The 25,136-nt window shown below is 47.6% G+C and overlaps 2 protein-coding genes across 2 annotated transcripts in view; one reads left to right on the top strand and one right to left on the bottom strand.

The window, feature by feature from the left end:
- The window catches only part of LOC149429005 (ubiquitin-associated and SH3 domain-containing protein A-like), an 82,267-nt gene that overhangs the window by 2,276 nt on the left and 54,855 nt on the right, over positions 1-25,136 (bottom strand). The window contains exons 10-13 of the mRNA XM_089666838.1: positions 22,872-22,964; positions 14,796-14,931; positions 8,526-8,635; positions 7,522-7,631 (exon numbers count right to left, since the gene is read on the bottom strand). Coding sequence (XP_089522964.1) covers positions 7,522-7,631; positions 8,526-8,635; positions 14,796-14,931; positions 22,872-22,964 — 449 coding nt within the window. The remainder of the gene's footprint in view (positions 1-7,521; positions 7,632-8,525; positions 8,636-14,795; positions 14,932-22,871; positions 22,965-25,136) is intronic.
- Positions 767-7,508, top strand: LOC149429007 (uncharacterized). The gene is made up of 4 exons (XM_089666839.1): positions 767-803; positions 2,577-2,741; positions 3,288-3,946; positions 7,440-7,508. Exons 1-4 carry the CDS (start codon positions 767-769, stop codon positions 7,506-7,508), a joined length of 930 nt encoding a protein of 309 aa, XP_089522965.1.

The following is a 25,136-nucleotide window of genomic DNA, read 5'->3' as shown; positions in this document are numbered from 1 at the left end:
TTGCATAGTCTGCGGCAGGGTAGATGCTCGGTCGCTGAATACACAACCAAATTCAGAGGTTGGATTGCAGATACCACTTGGAACCCAGCAGCACAAAAAAGCCAGTTCCACCAAGGGCTTTCTGAACAGGTAAAGGATGAGCTTGCCAGAGTAGATATTCGTAATGATCTTGAGGAATTCATCCAATTGTGTATCCGAATCGATCAAAGACTTACAGAAAGGAGGAAGGAGAGGCTGGGAATGTTTGGAGGTAATAGGGGCATGCATCTCTCTGCTAGTCCATTTGTTCAGCAGGATTCAGGAGTCTCTCTGGGTTCTAACACTCCTGAGCCTATGCAGGTTGATGCCATCAAGAGATCCATTTCCATCCAGGAGAGAGAGAGAAGACGTTCAGAGAACTTGTGTCTATATTGTGGGGATTCTGGTCATTATGCAATTCATTGTCCTAACAAGGTTAGAAGAACTATTGCTGTGACTGATATGATTGGCCGGAACACATAAACTCCATAAGCCAGTCTGTCTCCCCGCTGATCCCTGAAGAGAATAAAGTGAACTCTCTACTTTCTCATTTTGTTATCCCCATTAAACTTGTATCTGAGGGCTGTGAAATCTCCTGCTCAGCTATGCTGGACTCCGGGGCTGGGGGGAACTTTATGGATATAGAGTTTGCCCACAGCAATAATATTGAAGCAAGAAATACATTTACCCTATTGATATGGAGACGGTTGATGGGTCACCCTTATCTTCAGGACCTGTTACCCATAAAATGGTTCCCCTGGTACTGTTGTTTGAGGCTGACCATTGTGAGACCATCAGCTTTCAGCTGATTACATCACCCAAGTTTCCCATCATCCTGGGCATTCCTTGGTTCTCCACTCACAATCCTTCCATCAACTGGGGAGCACGGACTATAGACTTTACATCCCCCCACTGTGAAAAATATTGTAAGAAACTTTGCCAACCAAGTTCGTCACCGACCAAGGAATCGCAAATTGAGATGGTAGCTATCCAGTCATATGACAACTTGCCCTCGCAATACCATGAGTTCCGGGACGTCTGTGACAAGAAAAATGCAGATCAATTACCCCCTCATCGCCCATATGATTGCCCCATTGAGCTGCTCCCAGGGGCAGAAATACCTTTCGGCCACCTTTTAAATCTGTCGGAATCTGATTTAAAACTACTCAGGGTGTGGATCGATGAGAATTTGGAGAAGGGCTTTATTAGACACTCAACATCTCCTGCAGGAGCAGCCCTGTTCTTCGTTGAAAAGAGACTCCACCTTGCGTCCATGCATTGACTACAGAGACATGAATAAAATCACTATTAAAAACCGCTATCCATTACCCTGGATCTCTGAAATGTTGGAAAGACTTCGTTCTGCCAAGATCTTTACCAAGCTTGATTTACGAGGGGTATATAACCTTGTCCGCATTCGTCAAGGAGATGAATGGAAAACCGCCTTCAGAACCAGGTATGGGCATTTCGAATCCTTGGTGATGCCGTTTGGACTTTGCAATGCCCCTGCAACGTTTCAGCATTTCATCAACGATGTTTTTCGTGATCTGTTGGACCAATTTGTAATTGCCTATCTGGATGATATTCCTATCTTTTCTGATAATTGGGAGGAGCACCGCAAACATGTTTCCACTGTCTTTGAAAGATTAGGAAGAAAAGACTGTACATTAAATTGGAGAAATGTGAGTTTGAACAAACCCAGATCCAGTTCTTAGGCTATATCATTTCTCCGGAGGGAATGAGCATGGATCCCGAGAAGATCAAAGCGGTAGATTGGTCAGCTCTTGGAAATGTTAAGGAAATTCAATGTTTCGTCGGGTTTGCCAACTTCTACAGGAAATTTATAAGAAACTTTTCTAAAGTGATAGCTCCAATCACACAGCTGACAAAGAAAGGGGTACCCTTCGTGTGGACCTCTGAGGCACAGGCTGCGTTTGGAAAGCTGAAAACTCTTTTCACTTCTGCACCAATTTTGGTACATCCCGACCCTGAACTACCCTTTATAGTGGAAGTGGATGCTTCCAATTCTGCCGTCGGAGCGATCCTGTCTCAGCGAAGTGATGAACAAAATGCAGCTTCATCCTTGTGCCTACTTCTCTCGTTTGATGTCCTCAGCCGAAAGGAATTACGACATTGGGAATAAAGAGCTACTGGCAATTAAGGAAGCCTTTTCTGAATGGAGGCATCTGCTAGAAGGGGCTAATCATCCTGTAACTGTTCTCACTGACCATAAAAATCCTGGAATTCATTCGGTGGGCCAAGAGATTGTCGTCCAGACAAGCATGTTGGTCTTTTATTCTTTTCCAGATTCAATTTTATTATATCATATCGACCTGGATCGAGGAATGGTAAGTCCGATGCCTTTTCAAGGATGCTGTCCGAGCCTCCCCAGAAGGGCAACTCCGAATGTTCAATCCTAACTCAAAAGAACTTCCTAGGGGCCACAAGTGCAAAGATATACTTGAGTCTTCTCAAAGAGGGGTATGAGAATGACCCACTTCTCAGTGATCCTCCTAGGAACATAAACCTTGAGTACAAGAACGGCTTTTGAACTCTAGCACATCATCTCTATGTACCTGAGTCTGCTCGGGTGGAAGTCCTCAAATTAGTTCATGACTCTAAACTGGCGGCACATTTTGGGATTTCAAAGACAGATGAACTTTTGTCACGTTTCTTCTGGTGGCCTAGTTACAAGAAGGATATTAAACACTACGTGGCCTCTAGTCTGACGTGCGCACGTCATAAGACACCCCGAGCTTCTCCTTTGGGGTTGCTCAGCCACTTCCTGTTCCATCAAGACCTTGGGGGTCAATTTCTATGGACTTTGTAGTCGAATTACCTCCCTCAAAAGAAATGACTACTATCTTGGTAGTCGTTGACCTCCTTACTAAAATGGCTCATTTTATACCTGTTAAGGGGGTACCTTCTGCTGAACAAACTGCGGAGTTGATGGTTCAAGATGTTTTTAAATTACACGGAATCCCTGATAATGTTGTATCTGATAGAGGAGTACAGTTTACATCAAAATTTTGGAAAAGCTTTTGTTCAGCTTTAGGGGTAACAGTTAACCTGTCCTGCTTTTCATCCGCAGTCTAATGGTCAGACCGAGAGGACCAATCAAACTTTGGAACAGTACCTTCGGTGTTTTGTCAGTTATCTTCAGGATGACTGGGTGGACTATCTATCTACGGCAGAGTTTGCCTATAACAATGCTAAACATAGCTCCACCTCCCAAAGCCCCTTTTTCCTCAATATGGGGTATCGTCCAGTTTTTATTCCTGATCTCCCTATCGCAACTCAAATTCCTGCTGTTGCCGACAGATTAACTGCATTGCAGGAGACTCAGACAAAGTTGATCGAGACCTTGGGGGAGGCTCAGGAATGTTATAAAAGGGCTGCCGACAGTCATCGCAGATCACTTCCTACCTTTCATGTGGGCGACAAGGTTTGGCTATCAACCAAAAATCTGAAGGTTCATGCTCCATCTGCAAAGTTGGGCCAAAAGTTTGTGGGACCTTTCCAGATTTCTGCTCAGATCAACCCAGTCACCTTTCGCTTAAACTTTCCTGACAGTATGAAGATTCACCCTGTTTTTCACTTATCGCTTTTCAAACCATTTCATGAAAATCCTTTCTCTGGAAGAATTCTTCCACCTCCTCCACCTGTTGAGGTACAGGGTGAAGAATATGTGATGGAGAAGATTCTTGACTCTAGGATGTTTAGAGGAAAATTGCAATATCTTGTCCAATGGGAAGGATATGGGAAAGAGGAGAATTCTTGGGAGCCTGAAGAAAATGTTCATGCTCCTAGACTAACAAGAGAATTCCACCAGAGGTTTCCCCACAAGCCGGGTCCTAAGATGTCCAGGGGACATCCTGTGAGGAGGGGAGTACTGTCAGAGCCTGGGTCCGAACCTGGGCCTTCTGCGGTGAGAGGCAATGTTTCTTCTCACTGAGCTACCTGGAATGCTGGACAGCTCCCTTTACAATCATTTGGATGATCCTACCTTGACCTTATTTTTCTGTTGAACCTTGAACTCCTTGCTCCTCCCATGAACTTCCTGATAAAAGCCATGTCTCTGCATTTCCTGTTTGCCAGATTATTGTGCATTCTCCAGCCAGTTTCTTGCTTGTCTCTCCTGCTGCCATCTATACCTTCGCTACCAACCTTTGGCTTGTTCCTGGACTACGATTCTGCCTCATCCCCATCTACTACCACTTGTTACCGACCCTTGGCTTGTTGACTGACTCTGCTTCTGCTTGATCCCTAACCTGTTCAATCTGCTACTGGATTCCGGCTTGCTCATTACCTGGTGGGGTGATCCTGAGATCTGCGACCTGGTATTAGCACGCAGTAAAATCCATCTCTACCATTAGGAGCTCTGGTGAAAACCGGTTAGTGCTTAGACCCCGCACCTCAGGTGAGCCTGTGTCCTTTCCCAGGGTGACCTGCCTGTGTACCTATCCTGCTGGTTGCAGGTAAGGCTTACACTGCTATAGCAGCTTGTCTCTGAACCTGACCCAGACCGTGACAAGTAATTTTCCAACTACTCCCAACTCCCAAGTATTTCCAGCCCCATAAAATTACCAAAAAATGGGGGGGGGGTTTAAGGTAGATTGGGGAGTGGCTATTTTGGAGATTGGGTGCAGTAACAGAATGGTGGCTACTGAGGGACTGGAGCATGAAGAGGTAAGAGTGGAGGGGGGGGGGGGGGGAAGTGTGAAAGGGTAAATTGCAGATGGAGAAATGTGGGGAGCAAGGAGTATGGAGGGGTTTGGACATGGAAGATAATAGTGCATGAAGAGGACGCAGAGGGAAGTGGGTGGAGTGAGAAGGTGAATGGGCCTATGGAGGAGGAGGAAGAATACAGAGGGGTATTTTGGGGAGGATAAATAGAGTAGACAATGGAAGGGTGGAATATGGAGGGAGCAGGATGCGGACAGTGGAGGGGGTGGACTATGGAAAAGGGGTGGTGGAAGAAAGGAGGAGGTTGACAATGGAGGGGTCAGAGTAGGGTGTAGTCAATGAAGGGGGTGGAGTATGAAGAGGCAGAAGGGGGTTGGAAAAGGGTGTAAGCAATGGAGTATGGAGGAAACTGCAAGTAGTCAGAGCAGGGTGTGGTCAATGGAGGACGTGTAGTATGGAGAGAACCAGAAGCAGTCAGAGCAGAGAGTTAACAATGGAGAGAATAGTGTGTGAGGAGATCAGGAAAGGGTGAGAGAAGGGCATGGACAATAGAGATGGTAGTGTATGGAGGGAGCAGGAAGGGGTATGAACAGGGTGTTGTGAATGGATGGGGTGTAATATGGAGGGAGCAGAAAGGGATCAGAGTAGAGCGTGGTCAATGGAGTGGGTGATGTATTAACAGAGCTGGAAGTGGTCAGAGTAGGGTGTGGCCAATGGAGGGTGAGGAATATTGAGGCAGATGAAAGTGCTCAGAACAGGGTGTGGAAAAAAAGAGGGAGTAGGAAGGGGTCAGAACAGGGAGGAAGTGGAGTATGGAGGGAGGGAAGAAGGTGTTGGAGCAGGGTGTGGACAATGGAGATGGTAGTATATGGAGGGAGCAGGAAGGGGTTGAAACAAGGTGTAGTCAATGAGGGGAAAAGTAGAATATGCAAGGAGCCAGAAGTGGTCGAAGCAAGGTGTGGTCAATGGAGGGGCTGGAATATGGAGGCAGCTAATAGTGGTCAGAGCAGGGTGTGGACAATGGAGGGAGCATGAAGCAATCAGAGCAGGGTGTGGGCAATGGAGTGGGAGGGGTATGGAGGGAGCCAGAATTGGACAAAGCAAGGTGTGGTCAATGGAGGAGTGAAATATGGAGAGATCAGGAAGGGATTGGAAGAGGGTGTGGACAAAGAAGAGGGTGGAGTATGGAGGGAGCCAGAAGTGGTCGGAGCAGGGTGTGGTGAATGGAGGGGATGGAATATGGAGATAGCAGGAGGTGGTCAGTGCAAGGAGTGGACAATGGAGGTAGTAGGAAGGGGTAAGAGCAGGGAGAAGGTGAAGTATAGAGGGAGCTGGAAGGGGTCAGATCAGGGTGTGGTCAATGGAGGTGGTGAAGTATGGAGGGAGCCGGATGTGGTCGGAGCAGGGTGTGGTGAATGAAGGGGCTGGAATATGGTGGCAGTTAGAAATAGTCAGAGCAGGGTGTGAACAATGAAGGGAGCAGGAAGCAGTCAGAGCAGGGTGTGGTCAATGGAGTGGGTGTAGTATGGAGGGAGTTGGAAGTGGTCAAAGCAAGGTGTGGTCAATGGAGGTGTGGTCAATGGATGCAGAAGGAAGGGGTTGGTTCAGGGTGTGGTGAATGGAGGGGTGAAAAATGGAGGGATCAGGAAGGGGTTGGAAGAGGGTGTGGACAAGGAAGAGGGTAGAGTACGGAGGGAACCAGAAGCAGTCAGAGCAGGGTGTGGACAGTAGATGCTAGTGTATGGAGGAAACAGGAAGGGGTCAATTGAGAGGGTGGAGTATAGAGAGAACAGGAAGGGGTCCAAACAGGGAGGAGGTGGAAAATGGAGGGAGAAGGAAGGGGTCAGACCAGGGTGTGGTCAATGGGAGGTGGTAAAGTATGGAGGGAGCCGAATGTGGTCGGAGCAGGGTGTGGTGAATGGAGGGGTTAGATTATAAAGGGAGTCAGAAGTTGTCAGAGCAGGGTGTGGACAGTGGAGGGAGCAGGAGGGGGTCAGAGCAGGGTGTGGACAGTGGAGGGAGCAGGAAGGGGGTCAGAGCAGGGTGTGGACAGTGGAGGGAGCAGGAAGGGGGTCAGAGCAGGGTGTGGACAGTGGAGGGAGCAGGAGGGGGTCAGAGCAGGGTGTGGACAGTGGAGGGAGCAGGAAGGGGGTCAGAGCAGGGTGTGGACAGTGGAGGGAGCAGGAGGGGGTCAGAGCAGGGTGTGGTCAGTGGAGGGAGCAGGAAGGGGTCAGAGCAGGGTGTGGTCAGTGGAGGGAGCAGGAAGGGGTCAGAGCAGGGTGTGGTTAGTGGAGGGAGCAGGAGGGGGTCAGAGCAGGGTGTGGTCAGTGGAGGGAGCAGGAAGGGGTCAGAGCAGGCTGTGGTTAGTGGAGGGAGCAGGAAGGGGTCAGAGCAGGGTGTGGACAGTGGAGGGAGCAGGAAGGGGGTCAGAGCAGGGTGTGGTCAGTGGAGGGAGCAGGAAGGGGTCAGAGCAGGGTGTGGTCATTGGAGGGAGCAGGAGGGGGTCAGAGCAGGGTGTGGACAGTGGAGGGAGCAGGAAGGGGTCAGAGCAGGGTGTGGTCAGTGGAGAGAGCAGGAAGGGGTCAGAGCAGGGTGTGGTCAGTGGAGGGAGCAGGAAGGGGTCAGAGCAGGGTGTGGTCAGTGGAGGGAAGAGGAGGGGGTCAGAGCAGGGTGCAGAAAGCGTGTATTGACTTATTATGGGACAACAGCTGAAAGTAAAATGTCCTACCCTCTAGAACTCCAACCAGCTAGGAGATCAGACAATGGCCATCTCATGTCTGTGGGTATTCAGGGTGTCGTGGTGATGGAGATACTTACCTCTGGAGTGGATCCGGCTGAGTTATCTCTTTGCCGGGGAGGAAACCCCAAAAGAATGCGGCTGAGAGGAAGAAGGGAAGAACTGGACCCGACAATAATGGTGACATCTCCTGTGTGATGAGACAATGAGGAACGTTCAGAAACACATGCCAACCCAATACAGACACCCAGGGCCTTTTTTCTCACTTCTTGTCTCCGCCCCTACCCACCTCCGAGCACTGTCACTTGGTTCCACCCCCTACCCGCCTCCCAGTACAGCCCCTTTTAGAGAATACACAGCCAAGTATCATTGTGTGGTGCTATTTGTATGGAATTTGTTCATGATAAGAAAGCAGAAAAATAGATCCCACCACAGCCAGCAGCAATAGATCCCCCCCAAGCAGCAATAGATTCCTCCAGAAACAAATGGTCGCTAAACCAAGATACACCACCCCAGCAGCTACAATGGATCTATCAACAGACTCTCCAGCAGCTAGCAACAACTGACTCCTCCCTGAACAGTAGATCCCTTCCAGCAACAATTGATTCCCATCAACAATAGTCCCCCACCAACAACAATAGAACACTACACAAAAATAGATCCTCTTCAGTGACAGTAAATCCCTCAGCAGCCAACAACAATAGATCCCCAAGCACACCCCAGCACCCCTTGCCATTATATACATTCAGTGCTGGAGGTGCTGCGTTCCCCCACGTTCCCACTGGATAGAACCCTGCAAGCCCCCGTCCTATAATTGAGAATATATTGGATGGCAATCCTGACCCCATACATAGAGGAAAGGCAAAACGTTTCTGCGGTCTTCAGATCACTTGATTGTGACCAGGAAGACTTGGGAGGGCACAAACCCCAGAAAATGTCGCTAAGACCCTGATCCACCAAGGGCTCCCCATGATAGGTAGTGTGCACCTATGGAAATAGTTTGGGGCTAGTCACATGATCAATGGTCACATATACCCCTCCCCCACTATGCAATCTACATGATGTATCTGATTGGTTACTCAGCTCTTCTGTTCCGAGTCTCCGGAATTCTCGGTGCCTCCGGTGCGACGGCGGATGGACTGTAAGAATTGCAATGCTGACTCCATGGGGCACTCCTCGGGGAGGGAAGAGGGTCTGGAAGACAAGACAGGATCACATTTCTAGGACCCCAATAGTTTCCAGTAAGATTTTTTCATCCTTAATATCTGGCAATGGTAAAAGCGCCAAAAAAAAATATACCGATCAGCCGCAACATCCTGACCAACCACCTAACATTGGGTAGGTCCCCCTTTTGTTACCAAAACAGCCCTGAACCATGGAGGCATGGACTCCACAGACAAAGCATCACATGGCCTCCGCCGGCTTGTCTTCTTCCCATCCTGCATCCCGGTGCCACCTCTTCCCCAGGTAAGTGACCCCCGCCACCCCCACCATCCGTAGGATGGAAAAGGAAAGCCATTGATGTCCCACTGGGGGGGGGGATTTCTCTTCACTTCCTGTCCTGTAGACATGCCCGGAAGAAGGGGGAACCCCTCTCGTGGGCAGATGTCCCCATTGGAAGATTTCCCCTTTGTTCCTGTCCTGGTGACACCTCAATATTTTGGATTTGCACACATTTCCAAGTTGATGACGATGGTGACAGGACAAATACAGAGGATGAATCTTTCCAATGGGGACACAGACACCAATACAAACCTGACAGAGATGTTCACATTTCCACACTCCGTCCAAAACTAAAAAAAAAAAAAAAAGATTTTGGCTTTCCATGCATTTTAATATGAATTGTCACACAGAAATGTATATAGAACTTTTCGAAAATATGTCCACCATATTCCTTCATATGCCCAACATATTCCTTCATATGCCCACCATATTCCTTCATATGTCCACCATATTCCTTCATATGCCCAACATATTCCTTCATATGTCCACCATATTCCTTTATATGCCCAACATATTCCTTCATATGTCCACCATATTCCTTCATATTCCTTCATATGTCCACCATATTCCTTCATATGTCCACCATATTCCTTCATATGCCCACCATATTCCTTCATATGTCCACCATATTCCTTCATATGCCCACCATATTCCTTCATATGTCCACCATATGCCTACCATATTCCTTCATATGTCTACCATATTCCTTAATATGTCCACCATATTCCTTCATATTCCTTCATATGTCTCCCATATTCCTTAATATGTCCACCATATTCCTTCATATTCCTTCATATGTCCACCATATTCCTTCATATGCCCAACATATTCCTTCATATGCCCACCATATTCCTTCATATGCCCACCATATTCCTTCATATGTCCACCATATTCCTTCATATGCCCAACATATTCCTTCATATGCCCACCATATTCCTTCATATGTCCACCATATTCCTTCATATGTCCACCATATTCCTTCATATGCCCAACATATTCCTTCATATGTCCACCATATTCCTTTATATGCCCAACATATTCCTTCATATGTCCACCATATTCCTTCATATTCCTTCATATGTCCACCATATTCCTTCATATGTCCACCATATTCCTTCATATGCCCACCATATTCCTTCATATGTCCACCATATTCCTTCATATGCCCACCATATTCCTTCATATGTCCACCATATGCCTACCATATTCCTTCATATGTCTACCATATTCCTTAATATGTCCACCATATTCCTTCATATTCCTTCATATGTCTCCCATATTCCTTAATATGTCCACCATATTCCTTCATATTCCTTCATATGTCCACCATATTCCTTCATATATATAACTTTTCAAACATATGTCCACCATATTCCTTCACATGTCCACCATATTCCTTTATATGTCCACCATATTCCTTCATATGCCCACCATATTCCTTCATATGCCCACCATATTCATGTACAGCTCTGGAATTACAATGACAGAACCCGTATCTTCTATCTTCAGCAATATAAATCACATCACAGATTCATAGATCTAATATTCTGCCATCTTTATTCTATATACAGCTCTGCAGATGACCGGCCAGCTTGGCTCCATAGCTATCCAGCACTGACTGTGTCCTTCTATTCCCTACAACCTTCAGCAATGAATGTGCATGGTGACGGTATAGTTCCCAACACCCTACCATCAGATGATGGTGGTCTTCATGATAGATATCCGGCTCCATCCCCCCTCATCACCAGTGTCCAGTATAAATAGACAAATCTCTACATGAACACTAGACAGCCCAGGGCAGCTCTTGGTGAGATGGAAGATAATGAACCCTTCTCTGAGCCTGCACCAAACCATAAAGACGTCTCTATTTCTATCCTCCATCACAATGGGTGTGGTTATGCGAATAATTCTTTTGTTGACCCTGGATGGACTGTGTGATGGGTCAGTGTATTCTCCAGTGTTTCTGCCCCTGGGCTTTCAATTGGATGATGGGTCCAGAATTAATGTTGTGAAGGTTTCATGCATGTTCCTTCCTCTTTATCCTTTCTATCACCAGGAGATTATCTGGTGAGCCGTACACCAGAAAATTATTCCCCGGGTTCATGGAGACTTGAAAATTGCATCAGCGGTTCCATGAGCATATAATGGTGGAAAAGAGGCTGATATAGAGCTATTTACAGCGCCTTGCAAAAGTATTCCTACCCCTTGAAATCTTCCACATTGTGTCATTTTATAACCAAAAATGTAAATCTATAGAGTTCCCATGAGCCTCTTGGCTGCTTCTCTAATGAATGCTTTCCTTGCCCGGCCGGTCAGTTTAGGTGGACGGCCATGTCTTGGTAGGTTGGCAGTTGTGCCGTACTCTTTCCATGTTTGGATGATAGATTGAACACAGTGCTCCATGAGATGGTCAAAGCTTGGGATAATTGTTTTATAACCTAACCCTGCTTTAAACCTCTCCACAACTTTATCCCTGACCTGTCTGGTGTGTTCCTTGGCCTTCATGATGCTGTTTGTTCACTAATGTTCTCTAACAAACCTCTGAGGGCTTCACAGAACAGCTGGATTTATACTGATGTCACATGACACACAGGGGGCTCTATGTACTAATGAGCTGACTTCTGAAGGCATATGGTCCCACTAGATTGTAGTTAGGGGTATCAGAGTAAAGGGGGCTGAATACAAATGGGGGCTGAATACAAATGCCGCCGCTCTTTTCACAAATTTATTGGTCACAAATGTTGGAAACCATTTCTCATTTTCCTTCCACTTCACAATCATGTGCTGCTTTGTGTCGGTCTATCACATCCAATCCCAATAAATACATTTACATTTCTGGTTGTCACATGACAACATGGGGACATTTCAAGGGGGGGGGGTAATACTTTTTAAGGCACTGTAAATGACTGTCCATCCAGAGTCCATCCATCCTAAATATACAGTAGAACCATTTATCCAACTCTACACCCAGAGCCTCTGGTTCATAGAACCGATACAATGTAAATACAGAGTCCTCCTATGGAAGGGTTCTAGAAGATGTCCATGATATGGATGCTATGTGGTGTAAGAGTTGCTGTAGTCAATATTCGGCTAAATTGCAAAATTCACCAGTTGTGGCTTCTTAAGAATCCCATTTTGGGAATGCAAATTTCTGGTGCCATGGTGTGTCTTTGTCATTTTGTGGCCACACCTCTATGTGTCATACATTGGATGGATCCGGAATATCTCCATTCCACAGACTAATAGGCAACTATTTGGGAAGGTATGCTGCTGAGGAACCACGCCCAGCCTGAGGATTACATATTATCTCAATGAATATCATCTGCAGATCACTAACCAACTTATTACATTTATCTCCAATGACTCCGTCTGATCCCCAATGACTCCGTCTGATCCCCAATGACTCTGTCTGATCCCCAATGACTCCGTCTGATCCCCAATGACTCCGTCTGATCTCCAATGACTCCATCTGATCTACAATATCTTTTCTAACCAGCAGTCTGTGTGGTCACTGTGGTGTATCCTAACATATCCAACAAACATTATCATCTCATACTGTATTTGTTATATTGAGTTCAAATTATTTATAGATATACAGGAACGTATGTTTGCAGATTCAGAAGCATTCAGGAATCCTCGACTTATACTGTATATACGGGATATCCGAGAGCACATACGGGATATCCGAGAGCATACTGTATATGGGATATCTGAGAGTATATACGGGATATTTGAGAGCATATACGGGATATCTGAGAGTCAATCTATTGTTCTCATTGTAGATGGCGATAATATCCCCTTCTAATATTGGGGTGTATTCCATCCACCACCCAAAGGCTGAATTTTTCTATGTTCCTCCATAATCACCCTGCAGGTACATCAAGAGCCCATCACCGCCCTATGTTTTCACCCTCCAAGTATATTAAGGGGCTGTTCATTCCCACCCTTCACATACATCAAGGCGCCCATCACTGCTGTCCATTCCCACTCCTGGGGACATCAAGGGGCCCATCACTGGCCTCCATTTCCACCCCCAGGGACATCAAGGAACCCATCACTTCCCTCCATTCCCAACCCCAGAGACATCAACGGACCCATTACTGTACTCCATTCCCACCCCCAGGGACAGCAAAGGACCCATCATTGCCCTCCATTCCCACCCCAAGGGACATCAAGGAACTCATCACTGCCCTCCATTCCCACCCCAAGGGACATCAAGGGACTCATCACTACCTTCCATTTCCACCCCCAGGGACATCAAAGGACCCATCACTGCCCTCCATTTCCACCCCAGGGACATCAAGAGACTCATCCCTGGCCTCCATTCCCACCCCCAGGGACATCAAGGAACACATCACTGCCCTCAATTTCCAAACCCAGAGACATCAACGGGCCCATTACTGTGCTCCATTCCCACCCCCAGGGACAGCAAAGGACCCATCACTGCCCTCCATTCCAGCCCCAAGGGACATCAAGGAACCCATCACTGCCCTCCATTCCCACCTCAAGGGAGATCAAGGGGCCCATCACTGCCATCCATTTCTCCATTTCCACCGCCCAGGAACATCAACCATCTTGTAAATTGTCTCTCATGTCACTTTGTGGTACCAACTGCAAATGAGGTCCACGTCCAGCATCCCCCAATTGTTCCCAATATGGAGGACCCCTCTCTCATACTATAGGTCTCTCTGGGGTGGCTGATACATTTATGTACCTTTCAGGTCACAGAGACGACCTGAGGAATCAGAACTCAGCTTTTTGGAACATCTCTGTTGGTATTTTTTTACATTTTGCTAAATATTCATTTTAAAAACAGATTTCTTATGTTTGCAAATAATAAGCTTTAGTTATTGTTTTTACCTGATTCCTTTCTTTGTAGAATTCTGTATACACAGCTTTATGTACCCACACCCCAGATTCCACATTTATGTACCCACACCCCAGATTCCACATGAATGTACCCACACCCCAGATCCCACATTTATGTACCCACACCCCAGATCCCACATGAATGTACCCACACCCCAGATCCCACATGAATGTACCCACACCCCAGATCCCACATGAATGTACCCATACCCCAGATCCCACATGAATGTACCCATACACCAGATCCCACATGAATGTACCCATACACCAGATCCCACATGAATGTACCCACACCCCAGATCCCACATGAATGTACCCACACCCCAGATCCCACATTTATGTACCCATACCCCAGATCCCACATTTATGTGCCCATACCCCAGATCCCACATAAATGTACCCACACCCCAGATCCCACATTTATGTACCCACACCCCAGATCCCACATGAATGTACCCATACCCCAGATCCCACATGAATGTACCCATACCCCAGATCCCACATGAATGTACCCACACCCCAGATCCCACATGAATGTACCCATACCCCAGATCCCACATGAATGTACCCATACACCAGATCCCACATGAATGTACCCATACACCAGATCCCACATGAATGTACCCATACACCAGATCCCATATTACTGTACCCATACCCCAGAAGATTTGCCCCTACATTTGTACAGTTGCAGACATGCACAAACAATTGTCAGGGTTACTGATATCCACACAAGGGCAGATATGTCCCCAATCCTGCCTTGCATTCTGTGGGATGTCCAATCAGGCTAAGATTTAGACCCCATTGGAATTCTGAGGCATTTTTTTGGTGTTGCAGAGATTGGTCAGGAAAGATGCCGCAATAAACAGTACGCCATGGTCTATACACTGACCTGGAAACGCACACGAAGAGTCAGCCATCACATGAGGCATGGCAATGACCGGTCATAGCTTGTGTGGTGATAATCTATGTATGTTCTTACCTATAATCTAGATCCACGTTGTACCCGCCTCCTTCCAGATCTTCCATACCCATAAAATGTGGACGATCCAAATTCTCCATCCAATCACAGAGACGTTGATCCACACAGATCTTCACCTGAGGCTGCAGCATCATTCCTACAATACAGAACTTTGTCTGGTTTCCTTCATCTGATCAGACATCACACCATACTATGATCAGGAAGAGGACTAAGGTAGAGAAGAGGAGGAAGAAAGCTAAGGAAGAAAAGAGGAGGAAGAGGACTATGGTAGAGAAGAGGAGGAAGAGGACTATGGTAGAGAAGAGGAGGAAGAGGACTATGGTAGAGAAGAGGAGGAAGAAAGCTAAGGAAGAAAAGAGGAGGAAGAAAGCCAAGGAAGAAAAGAGGAGGAAGAGGACCAAGGTAGAGAAGAGGAGGAAGAGGACCAACGTAGAGAAGAGGAGGAAGAGGACCAAGGTAGAGAAGAGGAGGAAGAAAGCTAAGGAAGAAAAGAGGAGGAAGAGGACTAAGGTAGAGAAGAGGAGGAAGAAAGCTAAGGAAGAAAAGAGGAGGAAGAGGACTAAGGTAGAGAAGAGGAGGAAGAGGACCAAGGTAGAGAAGAGGAGGAAGAAAGCTAAGGAAGAAAAGAGGAGGAAGAAAGCTAAGGAAGAAAAGAGGAGGAAGAGGACTAAGGTAGAGAAGAGGAGGAAGAGGACCAAGGTAGAGAAGAGGAGGAAGAGGACTAAGGTAGAGAAGAGGAGGAAGAAAGTAAGGAAGAAATGAGAAGGAAGAGGACTAATATAGGGAAGAGGATGAGGAATACTAAGGAAAAAAGATGAAGAAGAGGAAAAAGGCAATGAACAGGAGTAAGAAAATAAAAGTAAAAGGTAGAAAAGAGGAGGAACAATATTAAGGTAGAGAGGAGGAGGAAGTGGACTATGGTAGAGAAGGGCATGAAGAGGACTAATGTAGATAAGAGGAGGAACAATACTAAAGTAGAAGAAAGAGAAAGAGATAGAGAAGAGAGGGAAGAAAACTAAGGTAGAGAAAAGGAGAGGAGGAAAAGGACTAAGATAGAGAAGAAGAGCAAGAACACTAAGGTAGAAAAAAGAAGAGTAAGATAGAGAAAAGGAAAAAGAAGACTTAGGTACTGAAGAGGAGGAAAATAACTAAGCAAGAGAAGAGAGGGAAGAAGATTAAGGCAGCGAAAAGGAAAAACACTAAGGTAGAAAAGAAAAGGAGGAGGACTTAGATAGAGAAGAGGAAGAAGGCTAAGGAAGAAAAGAGGAGGAAGAATATTAAGGTAGAGAAGAGGAAGAAGTGGCCTATGGTAGAGAGGAGAGGGAAGAGGACTAAGGTAGAGAAGAAATGGAAGAAGACTAAGGCAGTGAAAAGGAGGAAAAAGACTAAGGTAGATAAGAGGAGGAAGAGGACTAAGGTAGAAAAGTGGAAACATGATAGCTGTATCATCATGAAGTAGACAAAAGGGGGAAGAGAGGGAAGAAAACTAAGTAGAGAAAGAAAGGAAGAGGAATAGGATAGATAAGATGAAGAAGAGGATGGTAGGTAAGAAAGGAAAAAGAACTATGGTAGGTAAGAAGGGGAAGAGGACTGCGGTAGGTAAGAAGGGGAAGAGGACTGCGGTAGGTAAGAAGGGGAAGAGGACTGCGGTAGGTAAGAAGGGGAAGAGGACTGCGGTACGTAAGAAGGGGATGAGGACTACGGTAGGTAAGAAAGGAAAAAGAACTATGGTAGGTAAGAAGGGGAAAAGAACTACGCTAGGTAAGAAGGGGAAGAGGACTGCGGTAGGTAAGAAGGGGAAGAGGACTGCGGTAGGTAAGAAGGGGAAAAGAACTACGGTAGGTAAGAAGGGGAAGAGGACTGCGGTAGGTAAGAAGGGGAAGAGGACTGCGGTAGGTAAGAAGGGGAAAAGGACTACGGTAGGTAAGAAGGGGAAGAGGACTGCGGTAGGTAAGAAGGGGAAAAGGACTACGGTAGGTAAGAAGGGGAAGAGGACTGCGGTAGGTAAGAAGGGGAAGAGGACTGCGGTAGGTAAGAAGGGGAAGAGGACTGCGGTAGAAAAAAAGGAGAACTAGAAGGTAGAGAAGAGGAGGAAGTAGACTAAGACAGAGAAGAAAAAGGAAGAAGGCTAAGAAAGAAAAGAGGAGGAAGAAATCAAAGGTACAGAAGAGGAAAAAGTGACTAAGGTAGAAAAGAGGAAGAGTAATACTAAAGTAGACAAAAAAGGAGGAAGAGGTGGGGAAGAGAGGGAAGAAAACTAAGGAAGAGGAAAGGAGAGGACGAAGAGGACTAAGTTGGAAAAAAAAAGTGAGGTAGTGTAGAGGAGGAAGAGGACTAAGGCAGAGAACAGGAGGAAGAATACTATTATTATTATACAGTATTTATAAAGCGCCAATAGTTGGCTCAGCGCTGTACATTACAGAGGGGAAAGAACATGTGACAGAACAATACCAATACAATGCATGAGGGGATCGAGGGCCCTGATCCTTGGAGCTTACAATCTAGGAGGGAGGGGATGGTGGTACAGGAGGAGATAGCTGTGGGGGATGGAGTGGTAGGAAGAGTGGAGGAGGTTGGCAAGTTAGCAGGGGGTGGGGTAGGCTTCCCTGAAGAGATGGGTTTTCAGGGTGCACCTAAAGGAGAGGAGAGTAGGTGATAATCTGATGGGTTGGGGCAGGGAGTTCCAGAGGATGGGTGACACCCTGGAGAAGTCCTGGAGGCGGGCATGGGAGGAGGAGACCAGGGAACTAGAGAGAAGGAGGTCTTGTGAGGAGCGGAGTGTGTGTGTTGGGTGGTACTTGGATATTAGGTCAGTGATGTAGTTCGGGGCAGTATGGTGGACGGCTTTGTACGTCAGCGTTAGGATTTTGAATTTGATCCGTTGCACAATCGGAAGCCAGTGGAGGGATTGGCAGAGGGGGGTGGAGGACACTGAGTGGAGGCCAGTGGAGGGATTGGCAGAGGGGGGTGGCGGAAATGGAGCGGTTGGAAAGGTGAATGAGTCTGGCAGCCATATTCAGGATGGACTGAAGCGGGGATAGCCAGTGGCGAGGCAGGCCAGTGAGGAGGGAGTTGCAGTAGTCGAGTCGTGATATAATGAGGGAGTGGATGAGCTGTTTAGTGGTTTCTGGGGTTAGGAACGTGCGTATTTTGGCGATGTTGCGGAGGTGGAGTCTGCACGAGTTTGTTAAAGATTGGACTTGGGGCTGGAAGGATAGGTTGGAGTCCAGAATGACACCAAGTACTCTGGCTTGTGGGGCGGGTTTGATGGTGGCGTTGTTGGACATGATGGAGAAGTCAATGGGGGTTGGGGTTCGGGCTGGGGGGGAAGACAAGAAACTCGGTTTTGGATTCAGTTTAAGGAAGTGGAGCGACATCCAGTCTGATATGTCACTCAGTAGGTGTGTGATTCGGGCGGAGACCGAGGGGGTGAGGTGGGGGGTGGAGACCGAGGGGGTGAGGTGGGGGGTTGAGAGATAGATTTGTGTGTCGTCGGCATAGAGGTGGTAGTGGAAGCCGTGAGAGTGTATGAGTTGCCCAAGGGAGGAGGTGTAGATGGAGAAGAGAAGGGGCCCGAGGACAGAGCCTTGAGGGACCCCAACAGAGAGGGGGAGTGAGGGGGAGGTGGTAGCATTATAGGTAACGCTGAAAGAGCGTTGTAAGAGGTAGGATGAGAGCCAGAAGAGAGCAGAATCTCTGAGGCCGAGGGAGTGTAGTTTTTTGAGGAGGAGGGGGTGGTCGACTGTGTCGAAGGCCGCAGAGAGGTCAAGGAGTAGGAGCACTGAATAGTGGCCATTAGCTTTGGCGGTTAGAAGGTCGTTGGAGAGTTTGAGTAAGGCAGTTTCGGTGGAGTGTAGGGGACGGAAGCCGGACTGTAGGGGATCGAGGAGGTGGTTGTCGTTGAGGTGAGAGCATAGGCGGGTGTAGATAAGGCCCTCAAGGAGTTTAGATGTAAATGGGAGCAGGGAGATGGGTCTGAGGTTGTTCGGGTCATTGGGGTCCAGGGAGGGCTTTTTAAGTATGGGGGTGATGTGGGCATGTTTCAGAGGGGAGGGGAAAGTGCCAGAGGAGAGGGAGAGATTGAAGATGTGGGTAAGAGAGCATAGGATGGAGGGGGAGGGAGGTCGTAGGAGTTGTGAGGGGATAGGGTCGAGGGGGCAGGTGGTGAGGCGGCATCAGAGAGGATCTTGGAGACTTCCTCGATGATAGTAAGGTCAAAGGTGCGGAGTGTTGGGGGGGCTTCAGTATGAGGAATGTAGGGTGGGGTGGAAGTGGAGGTCAGAGCAGTGGTGGGGCCGTGGGAGAGGGGTGATGAGGAGGTAGCTGTGTGAGGGGGAACGGGGTTGGAGGGAGTTTGAGCAGTGACGAAGTCCCTGCGGGTTATGTCGAGGGGGAGGGGTGATGAGGGGGTAGCTGTGTGACAGGGGACGGGTTGAGAGGGCGTGTGAGTTGCGGCAATGTCCTTGCGAATTGTGTCAATCTTGTTTTTGACGTGATTGGCAATCTCAAGGGCAGTGAGTGAGGTGCTGGGTGGAGGTGGGGGTGGTGAGAGTAGAGAGTTGAAGGTGGAGAAGAGTCAGTGAGGATTGGAGGAGAGGGCCTTGATGAGGGTCAAGAAGTAGGCCTGTTTGGCTGCGTGGAGGGAGGAGGTGTAGGTGTGGAAGGCAGATTTGTAGCGGGTGAAGGCTTGTTGGGATTTGGTTTTGCGCCATAGTCGCTCCAGGGCACGACTGTGTCGTTTGAGGGTTTTGGTGTGATCAGTCTGCCAGGGCTGGAGCGGTCGGGGTCTGATGTTGCGTGTGGTTAAAGGCGCTAGTGAGTCAAGGGCTGCTGACAGCGCGTTGTTGTAGGCAGTCATAGCCAAGTTGGGGCAGGACAGGGGGAGGATGCTGTCATGGAGTTGATCAGCTGCAGAGTGGAGGGGGGCAGGGTTAAGGTTGCGGAAGTTACGGCTGGTAGTAGTGTGACATTTGGAGGGGTAGGTGTTGGAGGACGAGGAGATAGAGAAGGTGATCAGGTTGTGGTCAGAGAGAGGGAAGGGGGTGTTAGTGAGGTTGTGGGGAGCGCAGCGGTTGGAGAAGACAAGATCAAGGATATTACCGTCGGAGTGGGTGGTGGATTGTATGCACTGTGCAAGTGCAAAGGAGGAGGTTAAGTGGAGGAGATGGGATATGGCCGGGTTGTCGAGGTTGGCAGGGATGTTGAAATCCCCAAGGATGATGGTGGGTAGCTCAGAGGAGAGGAGGAAGGGTAGCCAGGAGGAGAAGTCATCCAGGAAGTGGGGTATGGATCCAGGAGGCCGGTATATCACAGCAATCTTCAGGGGGGTTGGGGAGAATAGTCGGACGCAGTGGGCCTCGAAGGAGGAGAAGGATAGGGAGGGGGGGTTTGGGAGGACTCGGAAGGTGCTCTGCGGTGACAGGAGCAGACCAACCCCACCACCTTTACGACCGTTAGGCCTGGGTGAGTGGGTCCAGGTGAGACCTCCATAGGAGAGTGCAGCAGGGGAGGTAGAGTCAGTGGGCTGGATCCAGGTTTCCGTGATCACTAGGAGGTTGAGGGAGCCGGAAACAAAGAGGTCGTGGATGGCGGTGAGCTTGTTGCACACAGATCGGGCGTTCAGGAGTGCACATGAAAACGGGGGGGGAGATTTTAGGGAGCAGGGAGATATATACTAAGTTATGGGGTTTGCATCCGGACGTGGAGGCGGGAGGGTGTTGTGCGGGTGAGGGAGGTGGTGGAGGGCCAGGATTCGGGGAGATGTCCCCCGCGGCTAGAGGAGAAGGGTGAGAAAGGTGGCATGGGAGCGGGATGTGCAGGAGCGTGAGAAACTACTAGTGGAGGTGTTGGGGTCAGTGGGAGAGGAGTAATAGGAGGAGGTGGGGGGTGGCGTAGGGGGGTGAAGGAAGCAGTGAGGACACAATATACAATTGTTTGGGAGGAGCAGAGGGATATAGTGAATGGATTTTGGGAACGGAGGAGAGGAAAATGAGAAGGAGGAGTGGAAGAGGCATTTTGGGGAGGTGATGAGAGCAATAGTAGGGAGATGATAGCAATAAGGGGGAGATGTACAAGTTTTGGGGTGGAGCAGAGGGGTAAAGAAATGAGATTTGGGAACAGAGGATAGTAATATGATAAGGAGAAGAGGGGCGTATTATATAAAAGGTACACGGAGTGGGACTCAGGCCCCATCAGTGATTGTGCCCCCCATCAGTGATCTCCCCCCCATGAGCTGATCTAAATTTATAGAGAGATGCTCAAATGAGCATTCAACTCCACCCCAATTAGAAGCTGATAAGGATCACATGAATAGTGGGGGATGTTTCTCAGGGAACAGGCTACAGTCATAAACTGGGTGCAGCTGGAGGTGAGGACTGGTCATCACACACAGATATAAATACACCATTTGTTCTGAATATAACCGGAGTCAATGCGTTTCCTAGTTAAGAGCGGAGGTAGGAGATAGATGCATTTACCCAGAAAAGAGCAGCAGGAGTCAATGAGTCAATACTAAGATAGAAAAGAGGAGAAAGAAGACTAAGGTATTAAAGAGGAGGAAGAGGACTAAGGTAGATAAAAGGGGGAAGAGAACTACTGTAGAAAAGAGGAGGAAGAAAACAAAGGTAGAGAAGAGATGGAAGAGGACTAAGGTAGAAAAGAGGAGGAAGGATATTGAAGTAGACAAAAAACGGGAAGAGGTAAGGAGGAGTGTGAAGAAAACTAAGCTATAGCAAAGGACAGGACAAAGAGGACTGAGGTAGAGAAGAGGAGGAGGACTTAGGAAGATAAGAGGAGGACTAAGGCAAAGAAGAAGAGGAGGAGGACTAAGGCAGAGAAGAGAAGGAGGAGGACTAAGGCAGAGAAGAGAAGGAGGAGGACTAAGGTAGAGAAGAGAAGGAGGAGGACTAAGGTAGAGAAGGAGGAGGACTAAGGTAGAGAAGAGCACTTAGGAAGATAAGAGAAGGAGGACTAAGGTAGAGAAGAGAGGGAAGATGACTAAGGTACAGCAGAGAAGGAAGAGGACTAAGGTGCAGAAGAGGAGGAAGAGGACTAAGGTGCAGAAGAGGAGGACTAAGGTAGAGAAGAGCACTTAGGAAGATAAGAGAAGGAGGAGGACTAAGGTAGAGAAGAGAGGGAAGATGACTAAGGTACAGCAGAGAAGGAAGAGGACTAAGGTGCAGAAGAGGAAGAAGAGGACTAAGGTGCAGAAGAGGAGGAAGAGGACTAAGGTGCAGCAGAGGAGGAAGAGCACTGAGGTGCAGCAGAGGAGGAAGAGGACTACAGTACAGCTGAGGGGGAAGAGGACTAAGGTAGATAAAAGATAGAAGAGGACAAAAGGAAGAGAACTAAGGGAAAGAAGAGGAGGAAGAGGACCTAGGCAGAGAAGAAGAGGACTTAGGTAGAGAAGAGGAGGACGATGACTAAGGTACAACTGAGGGGGAAGAGGACTAAGGTAGATAAAAGATATAAGAGGACAAAGGAAGAGAACTAAGGTAAAGAAGAGAAAGAAGAGGACTTCGGCAGAGAAAAAGAGGACTTCGGCAGAGAAAAAGAGGACTTCGGCAGAGAAGAGGAGGACTTCGGCAGAGAAGAGGAGGACTTCGGCAGAGAAGAGGAGGACTTCGGCAGAGAAGAGGAGGACTTCGGCAGAGAAGAGGAGGACTTCGGCAGAGAAGAGGAGGACTTCGGCAGAGAAGAGGAGGACTTCGGCAGAGAAGAGGAGGACTTCGGCAGAGAAGAGGAGGACTTCGGCAGAGAAGAAGAGGATGACGACTAAGTGGACAAAAACTTGAGAAGGACTAAGATAGAGAAGAGGAGGAAGGTGGAGAAGAACGATGGAGGAAATACATCCAGGCTGCATTTGTTGGGTCCTGTCCTCCCACAATATGTAAGTGGGCCATTCATGGCTGAGGATATCGTACATACAGCATGGACCGGAATATGTCTTCTCCGGTATAATTACCGTCCCCAGAGGACTAGCACCAGGTCCACCCATCTAGGTCCATATTGGACATATTATCATTGATACATTGTAAACATTCCTAGTGAAGGATAGAAATTCGAATGTTCGCTCACCTTCCACTATCTGCTGTGCAGTCTGAATGCAGCACAATGCTGGAGCAGAGAACATGGCCGAACATTTCCCCACAGATTCCTGGAGTGCCTCACCTGCAAAAGACATAGGAATTACTCCATTCATTCAGAGAACATGGACCTAGGACTCCATTCATTAACAAGACATGGACATGGACCTAGGACTCCATTCATTCATAATACATGGACCTAGGACTCCATTCATTCATAATACATGGACCTAGGACTCCATTCATTTATATGACATGGACCTAAAACTCCATTCATTCATAATACATGGACCTAGGACTCCATTCATTCATAAATACATGGACATGGACCTAGGACTCCATTCATTTATATGACATGGACCTAAAACTCCATTCATTCATAATACATGGACCTAGGACTCCATTCATTCATAATACATGGACCTAGGACTCCATTCATTCATAATACATTGACCTAGGACTCCAGCCATTCATGGGACATGGACCCAGGACGCCATCCCTAAGTAGGAAATTGGCCTAGGACTACAGTCATTCATAAGACATGGACATGGGCCTACAACTCCATTCATTCTAGGACATGGACCTAGCACTATATTAATTCATAGAACATGGACATGGACCTAAAACTCCATTCATTCATAATACATGGACCTAAAATTCCAGCCACTCATAGGACATGGACCTAGGACTGCATCCCTAAGTAGGAAATGGACCTAGGACTCCATTCATTCATAAGACATTGACCTAGGATTCCAGCCATTCATAGAACATGGACCAAGGACTCCATCCCTAAGTAGGACATGGACTTAGGGCTCCATTCATTTATAGAACATTGACCTAGGGCTCCATTCATTCATAGGACATTGACCTAGAGCTCCATTCATTCATAGGACATGGACCAAGGACTGCATCCCTAAGTCGGAAATGGGCCTAGGACACCATTCATTTATAGGACATTGACCTAGGATTCCAGTCATTCATAGGACATGGACCACGGACTCCATCTCTAAGTAGGACATGGACCTAGGGCTCCATTCATTCATAGAACATTGACCTAGGGCTCCATTCATTCATAGGACATTGACCTAGGGCTCCATTCATTCATAGGACATGGACAAGGCCATAGAATTCCATTCATCCAGTCATTCATAGGACATGGACCAAGTACTGCATCCCTAAGTAGGAAATGGGCCTAGGACACCATTCATCATAGGACATGGAACAAGGACTGCATCCCTAAATAGGAAATGGGCCTAGGACCCCATTCATTTATAGAACATGGACATGGGCCTACAACTCCATTCATATGACATGGACATGGACATAAAACTCCATTCATTCATAATACATGGACCTAGGACTCCAGCCATTCATAGGACATGGACCTAGGACACCATCCCTAAGTAGGAAATTGGCCTAGGACTACATTCATTCATAGGACATTAACCTAGGGCTCCATTTATTCATAGGACATGGACATGGGCCTACAACTCCATTCATTCATAGGACATGGACCTAAAACTCCATTCATTCATAATACATGGACCTAAAATTCCAGCCACTCGTAGAAAATGGACCTAGGACTCCATTCATTCATAGGCCATTGACCTAGGATTCCAGCCATTCATAGGACATGGACCAAGGACTCCATCCCTAAGTAGGACATGCACCTAGAGCTCCATTCATTCATAGGACATTGACCTAGGGCTCCATTCATTCATAGGACATTGACCTAGGGCTCTATTCATTCATAGGACATGGATTTAGGACTTCATTTATTCATAGGACATGGACAAGGCCATAGAATTCTATTCATTCATAAGACGTAACACACCACCTCTGTGTATAAGAAGCCTTGACAACCATTCATCTCTATCGGGTAACAAATGGAAAACAATATAGAGGAGAATATGTAAGGAAGGACACAGGATCCCGGAACCTCCTGAGCAATCTCCTGCAGAGGCTTCCACAGTGTCTGATGGGAAAAAAATGCGGTCCCTGACGGAACCCCATCTGTACCACACCAACTCTGTACCTTACGAGTACTTTATCATCTCTACCACACTAGTCCCAAACCCTACTGGTACCCCATATCCACCACACTAGTCCCAAACCCTACTGGTACCCCATATCCACCACACTAGTCCCAAACCCTACTGGTACCCCATGTCCACCACACTAGTCCCAAACCCTACTGGTACCCCATATCCACCACACTAGTCCCAAACCCTACTGGTACCCCATATCCACCACACTA

Source organism: Staurois parvus, unplaced genomic scaffold, assembly GCF_062004578.1.
Source record: "Staurois parvus isolate SC_StPar_1 unplaced genomic scaffold, SC_StPar_1.0 ptg002865l, whole genome shotgun sequence".
In the NCBI taxonomy this organism is placed as follows: Eukaryota; Metazoa; Chordata; class Amphibia; order Anura; family Ranidae; genus Staurois; species Staurois parvus.
Note: the sequence above shows the minus strand (reverse complement) of the source record. Positions and strands in the feature narration are given on the sequence as shown.